The 20,565-nt window shown below is 41.4% G+C and overlaps 1 protein-coding gene across 1 annotated transcript; it reads right to left on the bottom strand.

Annotated features, from left to right (window-relative positions):
• Positions 1-1,947: 1,947 nt before the first annotated feature.
• Positions 1,948-20,160, bottom strand: LOC307239936 (complement factor B-like; the record flags this gene model as incomplete). Its single annotated transcript, XM_080013513.1, has 15 exons — positions 1,948-2,139; positions 2,224-2,273; positions 3,100-3,229; positions 3,377-3,474; positions 7,262-7,338; positions 7,567-7,705; positions 8,077-8,188; positions 12,244-12,257; positions 12,569-12,703; positions 12,808-12,918; positions 16,167-16,253; positions 16,887-17,063; positions 17,720-17,905; positions 17,997-18,172; positions 19,919-20,160. The coding sequence occupies 15 exons, from the start codon at positions 20,158-20,160 to the stop codon at positions 1,948-1,950; spliced, it is 1,926 nt and encodes a 641-aa protein (XP_079869639.1).
• Between the last annotated feature and the right edge of the window lie 405 nt (positions 20,161-20,565).

Below are 20,565 nucleotides of genomic sequence, written 5' to 3'. Positions count from 1 at the left end.
AAGGTTGGGGATGGGGAGCGGAGTTGACCATCCTGGGGATATGCACTCCACATGGGTGTTTTTTGTTTGAGGGTGTACGGCGTTGAAGTTTAGTGGGTAAATGCGCGTGGCCAAGAAAGGATCCCACAATTCCAAGAGGTCGGGCTTCCCGGTTTTACATTTCCTAATGTACAAGTCATCTCAGACTAACTGGGATTTCAGACAGCTCTTAATTCGATTAAGACCCCCCTCTACACACACACACACACACACACACACACACACAATTAACAATCTGTACATTCATCCTGTTGACCTCCCCCTGTCAATTAGTGAAGGCAACTCAAAGGAATGTTCCCCAGGGATGTATTGACCTGCAGATCACAGAAAAATAAGACAGTCATGTTGAAAAGCCGCCACAATAAAAATTCCGCTGATCAAACGACACTGTTAACACTTAGGCGGCGTAGCGACTTTCCCGAAATTCATTTACATGAAGAAATTCTAGTCTATCGATATGCAGTGTGTGTGTGTGTGTGTGTGTGTGTGTGTGTGTGTGTGTGTATATACATATATATATGTGTGTCAAACAACAACAAAAAAATATTGAGTTCACACATACAGTAGATGTGAGCTGAATGGGTCTGGTTTGGCGTGTTGCCAGAGAGGGATTGCCCGCAATGCGTAGGTCCACACAGAGAGTCAGGAGAGAGGCCCTGCTCCTGATTTACTGTGCATAGTCCGTCCGTAACCTGAGGTGGGTGTGCTGGGTGAAGGCAATAAATAATCGTCTAAAACAGAAGCGTATTGTTTTGACGGCGTGTGGTTTGTTTTTTTTGCGTGCAAACTGACAAGAAGGGGCGGATATTTGCGTGACGCGGCACGGGACTTTTACTGTTCTGTTCAATTAATGGGCACCTCCTTGACTCTCTCCCCGATCGCCCCCTCTCCATGCGTTATGCGCGGAAAATAATCTTAACGAGTCAACGAGCTGTGCCCCGTCCCAAAACCTTTTTTAGAATTCCTCATTGATATGTTATCCCTTTGCAATTTGTAAGCTTCTATCTGTTTTATCCTGTTAGTGTGCAAAGTGACTGGAACCCCCCCCCCCCCCCCCCCAAAAAAAAACGACTGCTCGCCTTGAAGAACCTCAGTCGATTGATGGGTTCCCAACTGATGACTCGACTCATCGACTTCCAGGGGGCAGCCCTGTTATTTAATTTTCACGTTTCCCAATCGAACGGAACGTCCCGTGCCATGTCATGCATGGCAGCTTAAGCCCCCCCCCGTCGTGCATTGTGCATACATTTCCTGAGGGTTTTTTTATCCCCCCCCCCCCCCCCCCCCGACCCTCCCCATGTTCTGGCACCTCCTGATTTACAGATGCAGCACCGGACAACCCCCACCCTGAAGCCCAGTGTCAGCACCTGTAGGCCATGCCATCATCGGCGATCAAAGGTGGTGCCGGGTCTTCTTCTTCTTCCTCTGCTCTTTAGTCTAACAGTGGTTGACAAAATATTCCATTCAAAAAATATAAAATCAAAATGTAAAATACAAAAAAATACAAATCACTCTGCATTTATTTGTGCATTGTGTTTCACGAGTTACAAACGTGACATTTGTATGTGAATGCTTATGAGACGGTTTTAATCCCATGATAGGGACAGGAGGAGAGAGAGAGAGGTTGTTATTTTCATTAGTTTATTGAAAATTATACAATTTGTTCATGTGTTCATGTTCATGTGTTTTCATTATTTCTGTTCATCATTATTTTTATTAGTTGTACACCCTTCTGCCCCCGTTAACCTGCGTGAAAAGGCAATAAAAGCCACAAAGAACATGACGCTCAACCTGCTTTCCAATAATGCATACTTTTATGGCTTCTACTATTAAGTCCTTGAAATACTAAAGAGGGGGGCCCGGCAAAAATAGTTTAAATACCACTGGTTCAAGGCATTAATGACGGGGTTAATCACTGTCAGCGGGTGCACTCTGCAAAAATATCATCGGCTCAAAGTCATCTTGGTCGTCGTTTATAAGGTGTTCTTCGAGAAAAGGGACGACTCTGAAAAGATTAATGTGGAAATCTCTGGAAGTGGCGTTGGAGTCAACAAGCCCGCTTTTACACAGATTCTGGGATCCCCAGCTGACCAAGGCGAGCTGTAAAGAAAAGAATGAGCTCGTTACCTCACGGAAGACACTTAAATGGACATAGTGATTCGTTGCCTCGACACCAAAACGTACCTGTATTGTGCGACGGTTAACATTCTTGAATACAGCGCCGCCAGAGTCACCTGTCGCAACAAATATGCACGAGTGGGTATATACACAGGTAATGACCCTCCATGTAAATAGATAGATAGACAGACAGACAGAGAGACAGATAAGTGACCCAAACGAATGTATAAAATAAAATAAAAAATAAAATGAATAAAAGCTGTTTTTATTCAAATAAATAAAAATATTTCAATATATAAATAAAAACAGTAAAATGTTTCTTATTTCAAAGTATTATCTTCTATGTTGTCAAAGCTTCCTCCTTTGATATACTGTTTAGTTTGCATAGAAAATAAGATATAAACTTTCTTTTGAACAGTGAATCCAAATGGCTCATCTCAAAGAACCCTACTGGTGCCAAACTACGTTTTAGTCAGTTTACTATAATAATAATAATAATAATTATTATTATTATTATTATTATTATATAATAATAATCAAAAACACAGTTTAGAAAGTGATGATGAAGATGAAGTGAGCATGAAATTAAAGCAGAGTGCTCAGATCATGAAATTAAAAGGCAAAGGAACATAAATAAACAGGAATTAAATTCATTAATTTCATTGAAAAGCGAATAAACAGACAATACAAATAAATAAATGAATGAACACAATATGATAATACGAAATAAAAAGGAAACAAATAAAAACAAACAAGTAAAGCAGCTCACAGGTTTTATGTCCACTCCTGACCACTTTCTTACTGATAAGCTCCCATTCTTAGAGCCATTGCTTGCTCGAGGGCTCAATCTGACGCTGGTGTGGTCCTTTTAATGTTTTTGCCCTTTTTCCTGCTGATGTTTGGCGTCGATGCTGGACGTACTTGACTGTGGACGGGACTTACCGTTGCACGCTATATGATCCACCGTTGGCGACACACCTCCGGTGCACAGGAAGTTTTTCGTCACGGCGATCTCTGGGTCTTTTGCTGTTATGACCGGACTGTGCAAGGCCTGAGCAATGCACTCGGGCCGCTACGCCGTCAGGAAAAACGGGCAAAAATGGTTTGTCAAAGGAACACGAGAGGTTGTACATGAGAAGGGTCTAAAAAAAAAAGAAAGGCCGATAAACGACCCTACTGAATTACAAGCCTCTTTAATTGCAGATTGAATTCAACTCACAGCTTCGCCCCTCTTAGCCTCGACATTCTTGACAAATAAACTGGTGCCCTTGCTCAGGAAGCTCATTTTTTCGTACTGGGAATTCAACAACTGCTCCTCTGCAGTGAGGGATGACAAGAAACATCGGATGCAACTTCAGTGTACAGCAAAAGGCATCCTGCACACAACTAGAAAATTCATGTCGAGGGGTCCAGCCCCCGACAGTTCAGTTTGCGATCACCAATTTTGGCCTCACCAAGATGGCGCCACGCACGAGTAAGTTGACGGAGTTCGCGGATCACGGGATGGCACTGCAGTCGAGTGACACGCTACACGGATTCACGATATGAACTGTAAAAACCAACAAAGTGGTAACAAAGTGGCACGTATTATTCTATTACCATTAACCTTTATTATTTTTAATACATTTAATTAAAGTCCCTGTAAAGTGAATTCCGTGGTTTGTTTCCTAAACACATTATACACGTGAGAGAGAAAATTGCTGAAAACATGTGAAAACTCTGAACAATGTAGAGGTGAATTGTGGAGTTTGACCGTGAACAATTTGACGATCTAACTCCACAATTCAGCTCTACATTGTTCAGTCTTGCCCATTCTCTCCCAGTCTCTCCATATTTGTGGTCCGGATTTTTTGGGCGGGGCCCAATCGTGGCCCGATGACCTATACGGGGTCATACTTTGCATGGCCCCCGCCCCCCAAACACTATCTAAACACCAGGTCGGACCGCAAACGGAGAATCAGTGGTGAAATAAGCTAGGCTAAGATAAGCTAGGCTAACAGCCCGCAGATTGGGTTAAAACACTATTTTACGAATAAACACCTGGCGTAAAAGGCGTCGTCAGGGAGACTGTGAACTCCCGCCAAGCCCATCCCGCGGGTGCCTCTGGGCTCCCAGGCAGATCCCTGCGTTGGGCCCGCCATGTCCCACAGCGGAGATTCTCCGCTCCGCCCCCGGCAGGAATATAAATCGGCGCCTATGTGGTTGGAACTAAAACAAAAAAACAATAATGGCCTGTTTCGTTATGTTGGCATTAGCTGCATGCATACGCAGTCCTGCAGCGGCGCTTTGAGGTGAGCAACCAGACACACCGGACTAGGTTCATCAGTAGATTTAAACATGGAAGTTACTCCATTGTAAACATTATTTATTATTACGGGGTTAACGCGGTTGGGCGTGGATTCAGCGGACACGCCCTCAGCGTCTCAGGGCAGAGAGGACTGGCTTTATTTTTCAAGATTTTTAAAACCTTATTTTATATACTTGATTTTTTTTAATAATTCAAATTTGGCCGGGCGGTTAATAACACATTGTTGTGTTGTGTGACAAACTCAGCACACAATTTTATTTTCACTTTACAGCAACTTTAAAGTGTTACCAGAAGACAATTGTAATAAACAAAGTGCAGGGTATTGAGCGTCATAAATATATACGCTTCTGAGGACAACTGGTACGTACCAGAGTAAGTTCTACAAAATAAAAACTGAATAACATCACTGTCAGAATTGATAGACATTCCAGAGATATCAATGTATACGAACCTCCTGAATTATAATTATTTGTAACAATAACCATAAGCAATTATACAAGTAACATGTATTTATTGTGTGTTTTGAAATATTTTCATTGTGTTTGTGTTTTTGGTGTAGCCCACTACACATTATTTATTTCATTATATATACTCTAGAATTGAAGTCCGTTAAACCACGTACCTTATTTAATTTATTTATAGGTTTATAAAATACATTATAAGTGCGAAGGCAGTTTTCTGTTGATTTACAAAGTGCCAAAAACAATTCTGTTCCCCAAAATGGATTAATAATCATGATAAATAATCCCGATCACAATATTGACAAAAATAATCGTGACTATGAGTTTAGCCATAATCATGCAGCCCGACTTCAGAATGATAACCGCCATTAGCTGCGGCGTGGGAAACCCACCCACAGCCACAAACACAAACAGATCATAGAATTACACTGTAACCAGGCCGGAACAAATGAACCTCTTGCAGTCACAAAACACACCGGAACAGAGAGCCAAAGCACACTCCTCCATTGAACTTTAATGTAGGGGCGAATAAACTGGACCCCGCGTATTGCCGCCTGCAGCCATAATTATTTATTGCTCGGGCGAAAACTCTCTGAATGTTGAAGACTAAAACCATCTGCGGCACATCATACACGAACACCGTTGACATCTTGTTTGAACCCCTGTCACAAACCCCTCTTGGTTGACGTTTGATCCACATCGTTCCACATGCGGAGCAGAAAAACCAAATTTAGAAAAATATTGCAGAGAAACTGTCTGGAAGACATACTTCTGCATAAGCTACGAACACGGTTGAGGCGTCTTTAAAACCGCTATGCCACAAGGATCTCGTTCTTTAAATTTCATCCAAATCCATCCACATACGGAGCAGAAATGAGTGAAAAACCAAACAACTTTGACTAGAAATATTCAGTTTGTCTGGGTTAACTGACAGATCACACGTCTCGTTCTAAAACGAACGAGACGTGTTTTACAGTAAGACGCTTTATGATGTCATCATATAATTTACTATTAATGTACAGATTCCTATTGAGAATGTTCAGTTGGATCGTGTCCAGTGTGCGGTGTATACTCACCCTGTACTTGTTCGAAGTTACCAAATTATCGATGTGTATCGACGTGTGAATTTATAAAACTTCTTACTAGGTAGATGTCAGTAGATCTGTTAGATTGATATTTGAAATCCGTGGTCCACATTACTTTGCCGGAATAATGAAAAATACAATAAAAATGTATCCACACAAACTGGTCTCCGCGTCCACTTGAAACCACTCAAATGTGCGACTGAGTGATGTGTTCAAGATCCAGTGAGGCGTCGGAAAAAAAGAAGCCGTGCAGTGGTAATTACTCACAGAAATACCACAAAGTTTTTAGTTTTTAATGGAAACGTATCTTACTTAAAATGTAATCCAAGAAAAAAACTCAACAAATAAACAACGTGCCTGACGCGGCACCAAACGGCCACCGGTCACCGAGAGTGCAGCTCTATTTCCATAGACAACGCGGTGAGTTCCAACAATGAGAGGTTCTGGTTTACACGCAAACATGGACGGTTGTTTTAAAGACAGGAGGGTTGCATGAGGAGCAACCGCGAGATGACAAACTGGGGGGAGCCCATGCTGCGTTCAACTTGAACTCAGAAAATCTCAAAGAATGCCTCAAAGAACCCAGGAAACTGTAAAACACACCCAACACGACTATACTGGACCCTCGACTTACGACTGTAATTCGTTCTATAAGAACGGTCGTATGTTAAAACAGTTGTATGTCGAAGCAATTTTTCCCATATACACCACGCTCATATTTTTCTATGATTTCCTTCTTGGTTTCAATGGGAGTCATTGCCTTTTTCTTTTTCCCATCATCCTTCTTCTTGGGATTCATCATGAAGGGTGAAAATAAACAAAATACACAGCACAAACACAGGAAATATGAACAAAAATATTGATAAGCCACGAACTACGTGCACACATCATGTAGGTCGCCCGCTGACTGACTGCTGACTGACTGCTGACTGACTGCTGACTGACTGCTGACTGACTGCTGACTGACTGCTGACTGACTGCTGACTGACTGCTGACTGGCTGCTGACTGGCTGCTGACTGACTGCTGACTGGCCGCCGACGCGCCAACTGCAAATTTCCACGGTCGTAACTTGGAGCAGTCGGTCGCAAGTCGATACAAATTTTCGCCACTATCGCTGCTCGTATCTTGGATTAGTCGTAAGTAGATGCAGTCGTAAGTCGAGGTACCACTCTAGTAGTAGTAGTAGTAGTAGTAGTAGTAGTAGTAGTAGTAGTAGTAGTAGTAGTATTTCAACATAAATTTATGTTACCTTGTTGCAGGCAGGTGGATACACCAACCAGTTTAAGGGCATCACTTGTTGCCTGTGTGCAAGGTATGCAGATAGGCCTGAGGGAGGCAAAAAATGTTAATATCGCTGGACAAAACATGTATTTGAACACATTAATTAAAAGGAAAACGTGTGTGTGTGTGTGTGTGTGTGTGTGTGTCTGTGTGTGTGTGTGTGTGTGTGTGTGTGTGTGTGTGTGTGTACGTATGTATGTACGTATGTATGTGAGAGTGAGTGCTAGCCAGATATCAATATGGAGAATTTAGCTACACGTAATGTCTTTATACCGGACATAGATATCCAATTTCACATCTTCCGCCAGTTCGAGCAGAGCCACATCGTAGTCGTAGAATTCCTTCACTCCCAAACTCTGTCTGCTGTTAATGTCATACTTTGGATGCAGTATTACTCTTTTCACATCCCTGTCTGTAAGAAGATCAAAATAAAGAAAATAATCAACAGATGACAAATAAATGAAGAAGCAATAGATGCTTCTCATGGTGAGAGAAGAGCCCTATTGATTTCCACCAGCCAAGGACCAATGTTTAACCCTTCTGGGAGGGACGCGTAATGGCCACGGCTTCTTCCCCATAGTGGCCGGCAGATGAACTGCATCTGAGAACAGTGAGTATTTTGCTCAGCGAGATATTTGCCATGTTCTGCGGCTGAGTTTAAAACTCCCTTTATACAGTGTTTGGACAGTGCAAATTTTTTTTTTTTTTTACACAATTCACAAAATGTCAGTGTTTAAGGGTTAGGCATTTGAAACACATAAATAAAAACACTGCAGAGAGTACCTGTCGAGTTCAACTCAAGAGAGATGTCCTCAGCTAAAACGCCAAACTTGAAGCAGTGGGCGGCAGTCAAGACAAATTTTTGGCTTATCAGCGAGCCAAGGCATGTTTCGCCCTGAAAAAAAAAAATGCATTCAAAGTTTTTTACTTTTTACACTGTGTCGTTCTTTTCTTGAACCATGGATCCTATCGAGTTTATTTCATGAACAGCCTCACCCTATATCAAAGTGGGCCTCCAATACCGTGGTATTCAAACTGTGGGTTGTGGCTGCCTAGTGGGGGGCAAAGGAATTCAAGGGGGCACGAGAAAATGTAAGATAAAAAATAAAAAAATAAAAAACCTAAGTAGGCCTTTAATATATATTTAACACACTGATTTGACTTGTGAAAATCAAAAGTTTGTAAATCTCTAATAGTTTGAATAATATTCAAATGTAATACAGGTACTCCTCACTTAATGACCTATGTGTTTAACGACAGGTCAGACTCACGACCAGCTCTCTGACCAGTCTGTAGTGTACACTGCGTAAGATACCGCGGCGTGCGCTGCATGTGCGGCGTCTCAGCGTCAAGCCTCTCATCACGCATCACCCTTTACATACTATATACACTGGGGCCAAGAAAGGAGCGTCCACGTCGCGGCCCTGGGAGTATTGACGAGATCGACGAGATCGACGAGATCGACTAGATCTACAAGATACTGCTAATCCTATCACCACTACAAGCAACAGTTACAAGCCACAAGCTACGCTGAAAGCTGCAAGCTACAAGCCACAAAGCTACAGAACACAAGAGAAAACATCATGCCTGGAGATAGACACAAAGGTCGATGTCGGAAACGAGGAACCTCCTCAAGACCAGCATTGACAGTCATATCTGTGAACATTCTCCTCTGCAAAACAGACCATCTTAGCCGACCTTTGTAGCAAACAACACTGTGATGTTCTCTGCTTGCAAGAGACTCAAAGAGGGAGTGAACATAACCGCCCCACCATACCAGGAATGGTCCTGACCACTGAGCGACCTCACCGGCAGTACGGCAGTGCTATATTTGTAAAAACTTGGTTAGCTATAGAAGATACAGATATGTCAGACGACCATGACATCGAAGTCTTATCTGTTGAGCTAAGCAATGCTGTAGTAACATCTGTCTATAAACCACCAGCTGTAGACTTTATATTTTCCCAGCCAATCCCCAAGGTACACAGCAAACCACAGATCATCATTGGGGACTTCAACAGCCACAGCACCCAGTGGGGCTACCCTGAAATGAACAAAGATGGAGAAGCAGTAGAGGACTGGATGGATACTAACCAACTAAGTCTTATCCATGACCCCAATTGGCTACAATCCAGACCTCATCATGGTCACAAGTAACATCGCTGGACTGTGTAAAAAGATTGTGCTGGACCCTTTTCCATCAAGCCAACACCGTCCCATTGGGATCCAAATTAATGCAGCTGTAGTCCCAACCATTGTGCCCTTTAAAAGGCGTTTCAACTACAAGAAAGCAGACTGGAAAGGCTTCACCAATGGGCTGGAAGAGAAAATCAAAAATATAATACCAGTTAGCAAGAACTACAACCAATTTGCTAACCTGGTGTTGAAAACTGTTTGGAAACACATCCCACGAGGCTGTAGAGTTGAATATATACCTGGGCTTTCAAAGGACTGTGCAGGACTCTATGACAACTTTGTCAGCATGTTTGAAGCTGATCCCTTCTCAGATGAAACATCTGCCCAAGCTGAGAAGGTGATGGAAAACATTGCCCAAGAGCGAAGCAAGACCTGGAATGCTCTTATTGAGTCCACAGACATGTCAAAAAACAGCAAGAAAGCATGGACACTTATTCACAAGCTAGGGGGTGATCCTAAAGCAGCTCCTCAGCACCCAAAAGTCACTGCCAACCAAGTTGCCAACCAATTGCTCTTGAATGGTAAGAGTGGATGGAGAGGGAAAAAGACCAAGCTGAACCGCAAGAAATACATCGAGGACCCTGCTTTTACAAGACAGCTTACTATGGAAGAACTAGAAGGGGGAATCTCTACCCTCAAACCAGGAAAGGCAAGACGACCTTGGCATAGGTGCACAAGCCACTGACTTCAAAGTTGTGGAAGACAGACTCTCCAATGCTCTGGCAGAGCTAACACCTTACTATGAAGAGAACCACCTACGTGCAAATCCATTTAAGACACAGGTGTGTGCCTTCCACCTGAGAAATCGTGAAGCCAAGCGCCAACTGAAGGTCAACTGGTCAGGAACCTCCCTCGAACACTGTGAGCACCCGGTCTACCTAGGGGTAACCCTGGACAGATGCCTCTCTTTTAAGACACACATTGAGAAGACCAAGTGTAAAGTGAGTGCGAGGAACAACATCATCCGCAAGCTCACTGGAACAACCTGGGGTGCTAACTCACAGACTCTGAAAGCAACCGCACTGGCTCTCTGCTACTCAGCTGTCGAGTATGCCTGCCCAGTATGGGAGCGAGCTGCCCATGCCAAGAAGTTGGACCCCGCCCTCAATGCTAGCTGCCGCCTTAACAATGGCTGCCTGAAACCAACACCTACAGACCGGCTATACATCCTGGCAGGCATAGCCCCACCAGAGATACGACGAAATGCAGCAAGCAAGAAAGAGCGGCAACAACAGCCCAATGATCAAAGACATCCTCTCTTCGGCCATGTGCCAGCCAAAAGCCACCTTAAATCCAGGACTAGTTTCCTGAAGAGCGTCCCACCTCTCAGAACACCGAGCGCAAGCAGTGAAAGAGTCACTCGGTGGGAGGAAAGACTTGACAACCTCCCACCAGAAACAACAATGGAGCTAAAGGCGAGCGAGGCACTGCCCCCTGGAGCAGACACCAACTACGTAGTGTGGAAATGCCTTAACAGACTAAGATCTGGTGTTGGACGTGCAAAAGCCACTCTTGCCAAATGGGGATACCTGAATGACGGGGACGCTGTGTGTGACTGTGGAACTGGACCACAGACCATGGAGCACCTCCTGATATGTCCGCTGCTGGAACAGCCCTGCACACCATCGGACTTAGCAGAGTTTAATGAGAAGGGACACCAATGTGTTCAGCTGTGGCTGAACCACATCTAGCCAAGCCCTGTAACTGACTGTTTTGTGGACACGACAAGAAGAAGAACTATATACACTATATACACTATATATACTATATACACTAAATATACTTTATATACTATATACACTATATATACTATATACATGAAATATACTATATACACAATATATACTATATATATACTATATACACTGTATACGCTATACTATATACACTGTATAAATCTAATCTCATCACCATTCTCACCGTTCCCACAGTCTGTCAGTATTCACTACACTATTGTTCACAATGGCCACACGTCCTTACTGTGAAATAACACTAAATACACTATATATACTATGTACACTATATAAACTATATACACTATATACTTTATATATACTATAAACACTATATATGCTATATACACTATATACATCTAATCTCATCACGGTTCTCAGTCTCAGTGTCGTTCCCACAGTCTGTCAGTATTCATTACACTAGCGTTCGCAATGGCAGTGCCCCCTAACTGTGAAATAACACTTTATACACTATATATACTATATACACTGTATACATCTCATCTCATCAGCATTCTCAGTCTCGTTCCCGCAGTCTGTCAGTATTCTCTACACTAGCGTTCTCAATGTCCGCGGCCCATTATGGTGAAATAAGACGGGTCCTCGCTTATCGACCAATCGCTTAACGACCTGATTGTAGGAACGGAACTCGTCGTTAAGTGAGGAGTTTTTTGCCTGTGTGAAGAGGCAATAAAAGCCAGAAATGAATGTGATTGCTCAACCTGGTTTACTATAAACTAGGTTGGTTTTTATTCATACTTTTTTCCTTGAAATCCTAGGGGGGGAGGCTTTCTCAATGAACGTGAACGCTGGTTGCTCTATTTTGCTGTATGTAAAATAATTTCCATGCTCACTTTGTAACCTAAAAGGGGATTGTTTTCTTTTTGTAATTGTAACTACTAACAAGCTGAAAAAAAACAAACAAACAAATAATAACCTTGGTGAAAATGTACGCCAGCCATGGAAATATTTTCTGTTTGTCATCAGTATCGTATGTCTGGTGGAGGCCGCAACGACCTACGACCTTATCTTGATCTGTGTGACAAATAAGGAAAACAGACAACGAATACAGATGAATCAAAAGTAAAACAATAACATGTAAGCCATATTTACTACATCTTTGACTGAAGTTTGTCATTTTTAGTTCTTCTTTCCCTTTGGGCCAGGTTCGGTTCCCGTCTGTGGCTCCCACATGCAAGGAAATGTACATTTCGCTCATTATACCTCCAGTTGTAGAACGTTTTTGTGGAAGGACAGTCACTCCTACATGGAGTCTAGTACAAAAACACACAAATGAGAAGCTCCTTCCTAAAAATGCATCCTTATTTTTTTCAACAAGCACTTACTGATTATCTTATCAAAGGCCTTATCTAAATTGAATAGATCCTTGAGTCTGAAGTAATGCCTTCCTCCGGTACCCGTGGTGAGGGGCTGAAGGTCAGAATCATAAATAGAAGCGCCGATGCCAAAAATGTAAATGTCTGTAAAATAAGGGAAATTGAAGGCAATTTAATGTTTTAAGACATAGATTTTATACAGACCACTTCCAGATATGTCTTGGATATGAAATTCATTTAATCCTCACCAAGATGGTCATATCTTTTTTCTATGTCGGGTATACCACGGTAGTTCTTGTAAACCAAGTCCTTTATTTGTTCGACAGTGGGCCCTGGTATACCACCCGTATTAAAACCACCTGCAAATGAAAGGGATGCGTGAACACAGATTTTGAAGGTCTTGATCAGATGTGCAATACAAATTTGATCAATGACCTTTCATCGATCATATTTATTTCTCACATAAACTAACAAAAAGGAAGGGGTGGAGGACTCGAGTGAGTCTTTGGTTTTGCTGAAGTAACCAAACAGAGGGAAGTACATCAAGCGAAATCAGTGAGTAAAAATCGGATACTTTGTGTTTGCAGAAAAAAGTGAAGTATTCAGAGAGAGTCAAATTACCGTCAGTAAACAGTAGGAGGACGTGGTAGTAATCATCAAATTTTGTTACATTTTGTCTCTTTAAAAGAGCGAGTCGTTCGTTGATGGTTGAGAAAGCTAGGTTCAGATTTGTCCCAATGTTTTCTCCCTCTGGGACCAAACAAACAAATCCGTTAGATAGACAGACAGACAGACAGACCGACAGAGAGACAGACAGACAGACAGACAGACAGACAGACAGACAGAGAGACAGACAGACAGACAGACAGACAGACAGTTAGATACATAGACAGATATGTGGATAGATGGATAGATAGATAGATAGATGGATGGATGGATGGATGATAGATGGATGGGTAGATTAATAGATAGATGGATAGATTCATAGATAGATAGATAGATGATACGTAGATGATACGTAGATAGATAGATGATAGATAGATACGTAAATGGATACGTAGATGGATGGATAAATAGAGAGATAGATAGATAGAGAGAGAGAGAGAGAGAGATAGAGAGAGAGAGAGAGAGAGAGAGAGAGAGAGATAGATAGATAGATAGATAGATAGATAGATAGATAGATAGATGTACACGTACGTAGATAGATAGATAGATAGATAGATAGATAGATAGATGTACACGTACGTAGATAGATAGATAGATAGATAGATAGATAGATAGATAGATGGATAGATAGATAGACAGTTAAGGGCAATGACTTACCGTGTATTTCAAAAGCGTCCAGCTCATCCAGGATAGTTTGGAGGGGTTTTTTTTTGCCACCAATTTGCGTAACTATGTTGACAATCTCAAATGTTATGGCAGAAAAGAATAGGATATCATAATTTGGACTGACTCCAAAAGAAGAAATCTGCAAAATGAAAGGATTTGTGTAAGTTACATAGAAGGTGGATATCTGCCGTGGCACCCTGTTGTTGACTTGCATTCTTGTTTGAAATCATTCTGCTATTTGGTGTGGCTGTGTGGTCCACTTAACACATTTTAAGCATATATCCATAAGTAATCTACCAATAAAAATTGATTCAAAATTGAAGGTTGGAGTCATATTTCTAACAAGAAAGTATACTAGTAGAAAGTGTAGTGGATGTCATTCCAAAATACAAACTCAGAGTTTGTATTTTGTTTTTAACTCATATTCCTCCATGTGTGAAAAGGCATTCAGCCCCCAAAACTGTTTTCACAACTTTCAAATTTTTGCTCCTGATTCCAAATTTTAAAAATATGTTCAAATACATTTTTTTCCAGTTTATTTATAAAAGCCTGTATCAAATAAAAAGGAGATGTCCAAGGCCCTTCAACAGTTTACCAAAAATTTTAAATGAAATATTGTGAGATCTAAAATGTAATTTGACCTTATAATCATTTTTAATTTCCACAATAAATCTCACAAGTGGTGAGATTCACATGAGATGTACATCACTGTACATCGTAAAGATGATTTTCTGAAGGGGCCAAATAAGCATATCTAAATAGAAATACTGTTCCCCACTAACATGCCAAGAAGATAGCAGTGTGAAACTATATCGAATGAATTTGCTTGGGAATTTTTTTTTAGTTATTTTTCATTCCAAAACTGATTTTAATAATTGGTAAAACAAATCCGTCTGTTGTCAGGATCCTGCCCTGCCTTGTTCTCGCTCTCTAGGTCCCTCTGTCCGTCTCTGGCTCCCTCTGTCTGTCTCTAGGTCTCTCTGTCCCTCTCTGGCTCCCTCTGTCTCTCTCTAGGTCCCTCTGTACCTCTCTGGCTCCCTCTGTCTGTCTCTAGGTCCCTCTGTCCCACTCTGGCTCCCTCTGTCTGTCTCTAGGTCTCTCTGTCCCTCTCTGGCTCCCTCTGTCTCTCTCTAGGTCCCTCTGTACCTCTCTGGCTCCCTCTGTCTCTCTCTAGGTCTCTCTGTCCCTCTCTGGCTCCCTCTGTCTCTCTCTAGGTCCCTCTGTACCTCTCTGGCTCCCTCTGTCTGTCTCTAGGTCTCTCTGTACCTCTCTGGCTCCCTCTGTCTGTTTGTGTCTGGTGTCACATCCCTGTCACTGCACACCTGTTCCCAGTCAGTTATCTCACCACCTGTCTTCACCTTTCTCATCACTCCTTTTGTATTTAACCTAGTCCCCATTTACTCTGTCCTATGATCGCATGTGTTCCTGCATGTGTTCCTGGAACTCTGGGTCCTGATTAAAAGCCGGCGAGCAGGCGCTCCTCGTCCCTGGTTCCCCGAATCCCTGCCTGTCCCTGATTCCCCCATCTGTTGCCTGTTCTTGATTCCCTGTCTATCTGCACATTAAACCCCTGTACCTACTCCCAAGACTGTGTGTCCTGCGTTTAGGTTCACCTGACCGTATTCCGAACATTTGTTTCATTAACTTACCTTGTCTATGAGTAGTTTAACTGCTGATTTAGCCGCTGTAATTTCCTCTTTGGTTATGCTGTTAGAAATATCCACAGCAATGTAGATATTCAGAAATCCACTTTCCTTTGGTATAGTGATAATTCTTCCAGTTGGAATGTCCACTGAAAAACACCAGATGATATTATTCGAATACAATAACATTTTTGGTAAACAAATATGTTTTCCAAATGGGGCAGTTGTGATGGGGGTTGTTTGAAATGGAGATTCAAAATTTTCTGGTGGGGGATTTTTCGGCCGTAGGCTGGCTTTACACTGAATCTGACAAACGGCAACAACAAACCGGAAGTCCATTAAATTCTATGGAGAGTCAGATTTTGCGCACAAAATGCTGTGAAGCTTTGCAGTGCCAGATTTCTGCATCCACACTAGGGTTCGGGATGCGTTTACATTTGTCAGCTCTTGCGATCAGATCTTCTCTTCAGGAACCAACGGCTGACGTGGGAAAATATTTCAAAATTTAATGCCAATAATTCTGACTAATGTTATCATATATACAGTACATGTAAGTAATACTATTTATGCAAGAAGTAACTAGTATTGCGATCACACAAAAGAATGCATGAGAACAAGTACCAAACTCTTACCAGTAGATTTTAAAGCTGTAAGACTTTCTTTGAGTGAACTGCCAAACGCCTCTGAGACCTCCATTGAAGTGTCATAGGTATGTTTGTCTGCGAAAAGCGTCACAAATGTTACATGCAGAAATCCCAATGGATTCTGTAGAAATGATCTGAATTCAATATTGAGATCAGTTGTGGAATGAAGCATGCAGCCTGCTTGCTAACAAAACATTTCATCATAATGTGCTTCACAGCATCCTGACTGATGATAGTGTGGCTTACACACTAAGGATGTATAAGAAAATGAGCACTGGATGACCAAAAGTGGTTGCGCCACAACGCCCCTCTATGACATTTGGAAAATTAGCTGACAGAACCCAGTTTATCTGGGTAACCCTAGTTCAGGAAAATCTATTGACCAATTCTTTCCTGGGTAGTGAAAATACATAGTACCGGTAATAAGGGTCTTCAGTTACCATTCTGGAATTTGCAAGTCCAGCTGGGAATCATGCTAAGTGTCCATAGATCTCATCTAAATAAGCAGACAACATGGTATTGATTTAAGGTCAGCTACAGTATATCAAGCATATAAGGTGATTCCATGACTTCTTAAAATAACACCACCTATTCTCATGACCTGTCCAGGAGCTCTGCCCCAAATTTTCTTGGTGTCATGCATCCATCCATAAGAGATTCTGCAAATGTTGATGTGAAAATTGCGGCACGTATGGTGTAATGTCTTACAGAAGCATGTAGGCTCTATCCCAGTCCAATGGCCATTTTGTTGACATACTCGTTTCTTTGACCCCACCAAGAAGAGGTTGCTTGAACACATGTACTCCACTTCGTCACCAATGTTGAATATATTCCCTGATCGAATTGCCCCAGCAGGAATACCAGGATCAGCACAATGATCCTCAGCTTGTGTAAAATAAGGAAACAGTACATGAGACGGATTAAAAAAAGAAGAAGAATGATCCGAAAAATTGTATCACAGGACTTTGAAATCAATTCTTACGGATACTGGGAGCCAATACAATGTAGCTGAAGTTGGTTTTCAGACCAGATATTGAAAGAAAAGAGACAAGGGAGCTTATGGCATCAGAGAAATAAATACAGTAGTTTTGTATCATAGCTATGGAAATTGATAATATATTCTCTGATATCCCCTCAAGTGAGAAAAGAAGGAAAAACACAATACCCCTTCATAGTACTGTATATCATAGGCCAAGGATATCACAAAGCTGTTTGTATGGTTTGCAATTGTTTTAGTATTGTGAATTTGCGAGTGTTGCAATTCTCGGATTCTTTTAATTATTAACTATAAAAATAAGGTTATGCCTAGCTCTACTTATCCCCCATTATCTGTGATATGGCGAGTTCTGCAACTCTTTATATCAAAATTGCATACAATGACCCTACGTCTCTGTAAGTATTATCATCAATGTTCTCTGTTTGGGTAGCTTTGAATATTACATAATTTGAAGCAGTTTCAACTGGTTGGACAAATAAATTTGTTTAATAAATGAGAGAGAGAGACAGAGAGAGAGAGAGAGAGAGAGACTATTAGGACTTACTGCCACGACTGCATATGGGAGTTTGACCGCTCCACTTTCCGTTTGACTGGCAGACACGTGATTCTGAGCCACGCTGTGTGTACCCAGAATAGCATTCATACGTTGTCTTATTGTTTGCAAAGTACTTTTCCTGGGCTGGGTTGACAGTTCCATACTCTAGAACATCGGGGTCAGGGCATTCAACCTCTACAAATTAAAACAAAACTGAAGTTATGTCAATGTTTCATTTGGCAAGTTGGGCACCATAATATGCATCAAATCTGGGACAGCCACTTACCTCTACATCTCTGAGGAAAAAAACTGCTTGGCAATGGTTTCCATTTGTTACCGAACTGACACAGGCGCGACAAAGCGGGATATGGGTAGAAGTTCTTTTTACAGTGGTAGATCAACTGACTGCTGACATCCAGCCCCTTAGTCAGTGTGTAATAGCCCCCGGCAATTTGCACATCCCTCTCATTGCATTCACATCGAACACCATCACCTAGGAATTTGTTTGAACATAATTTGGATGGATTTGTCAAATACTGTCAAGCAGTAAAGCAAAGCTTCAGCAAAACATTCAGTTAAGTACAGTTAAATATAAAACAAGCAAATGTAAAATATCTGCTGTATGTACAGGATGTTGCAATGTCAAAAGAATGTAGAGAAAATAAACTTATGAGGCATACTTTAAGCTGCAACAATGAAAGTTTATGGAATGGGCTGAAATGTTCTATGTTGATGGCTGTTTTGTAAAAGAAAAAAAAAGTGCATGTATATATATGTATGTATATATATATATATATATATATATATGTGTGTGTGTGTGTGTGTGTTTGTGTGTGTATATATATATATATATATATTTGATAATCTTGAATAGTTTAAAAGTTCGAATATTGAAAGAGAATTAAATACTTTATTGATGTTGACAAATTTTGAAACTGTTACTTGCAACAGCACAGACTGAGTCTCTATCATGGTAGAATCGAGATAATCAATGTGATATGAGAGCGACATTAACATTTAACCAGTCGAGTTTGGAGCACCGTTATCCTGGTATTGTCCTCATATCACTAAATAGTGTGTCACCGACAGCAACAAAGGACTTTAAAAAAAAAACAATACATTTTTTGAAAAGCACTTTTTCAAAATATGAACGATACAAGAACACCAGTCAACCTCAACATAGTATTGCTGGAAAACATTTTTATATAATCAATAGATTTTTCTTAATTTGATGTAAATTAACTTACCCATTAATAGACATAGAACAACAGCAAACCATCCCCAGCAAACAGGAAAGAGCATCTTGACTTCACCACAGACTCTTTAGAAATGAGATCTCGCTGAGGAAGCATGTTTATTTATCTTTGGAAAATGGGACTCTCCAAACTACCATGTTACTTATTAACTTCATGTCAAATAACAAGAGATCAATTCTTACTAAGTGCCACAGAAAACTGTATAAGATGAAAAATGTTCAGGTGTTTTCACCACTACATTTAAATGTTTCAATTGCTTATAATGGTTATTCCGATGGAGCTGTAATATAGTCTAAATACAATATACATTTCTCTTTTTTTTTTTTTTTATTGGAAATTGGTCCTTCCATAACAACATATTCCTTTAGACTCCAACAGAATAATGGCATTAACAGGCACTTTAAGTCACCTTTGAATGAAATGGCGTGAATTGTAGAAGAAAATCTCACTCTTTTACTCTCGTCGGTTAACGAGATGCAAAACTGTTTTGTTATCTGTCCTGATTACGTTTTTTTTTATAATCTTGGGTTTCCTCCTATGTGTAAATAATACAGCTATTGTGAAACTTAAACAAAGTACAAAGACTTGTTCTGTCATTTCCCAAAAGCTTGGCACATATTGACCAACTGTATTTGCACACAACTATTACTTAATGCAGTTGTATGGCAAGCCGTTTTAACATTTAATCCATAAAAACAAACTGCTCACTTTTAAAAAGTCACAAGTACTTATGGTTAACTTACTATTTGCTATTTAAACAGTTAACGGTTTTTATAACAAAATTATCAGATATACCCGGGTTTTCCCCTGGTCAGAGTGAACGAGTTTGCTTTTCTTTTTTAATGGTGTGTCACGTTCGACATCACGAATGCGCCAGAAAAGGGGCGTGTGGTGTTTCCAGTGTGATTGGGGTAAAAGCAGTAGAAGCAGCATGGAGTATCCATGCCCACACCTGCGCACCGGCAGCGCCCGATGCCGGTCCTTCGGCGGCAGGAAGCGATGATGCTCCTCCTGTTCGGAGACCAGCCTGGGGCCATGCTGGAGTCCCTCGGAGCCCAGCGGGGAGTGTGGGGGTTCTCCGCTGCTGTCCCCACGGAGCGGCCCCCACGGATCGGTCCCCACGGACCGGTCCCCACCGTGCGGTCCCCACCGTGCGGTCCCCACCATGCGGTCCCCACACTCAAAACATTTCATGGTCCCGCATGCAGGAAAAAATTCATTAACTTCTGATTTTGATTTTGGATTCTACTTTGTAAATCAGATATGAAATGATGGAATGATACACAGATATTCCTATCTATTTATGCACCAACATCCGCAACTTCACTGCGCATCACATCGTGCCGGTAAAGGGGCGAAAATGAGTGTGTCTACCCGGGTGTCATGTTTCCCATCACCGCCGATCAGAGCTGGGGTCGAAAAATACCCGTGACTATTACAGTGTAATTTTTGCCGGGATTGAAAACCCGGTGTTTCCTTTCCCATTAATAACAAATGCCAGATATTAGCAGGTGTTACCGGGTTTTTCGTGCAGTGGAAATAGTAGGGTATAACTATTAAAAGTTTCGAGTAAACGGTAATTAGTACTAGTACTTATAA

The sequence above is a fragment of the Zeus faber genome, assembly GCF_960531495.2.
Source record: "Zeus faber genome assembly, chromosome: 14".
Taxonomy (NCBI): domain Eukaryota; kingdom Metazoa; phylum Chordata; class Actinopteri; order Zeiformes; family Zeidae; genus Zeus; species Zeus faber.
Note: the sequence above shows the minus strand (reverse complement) of the source record. Positions and strands in the feature narration are given on the sequence as shown.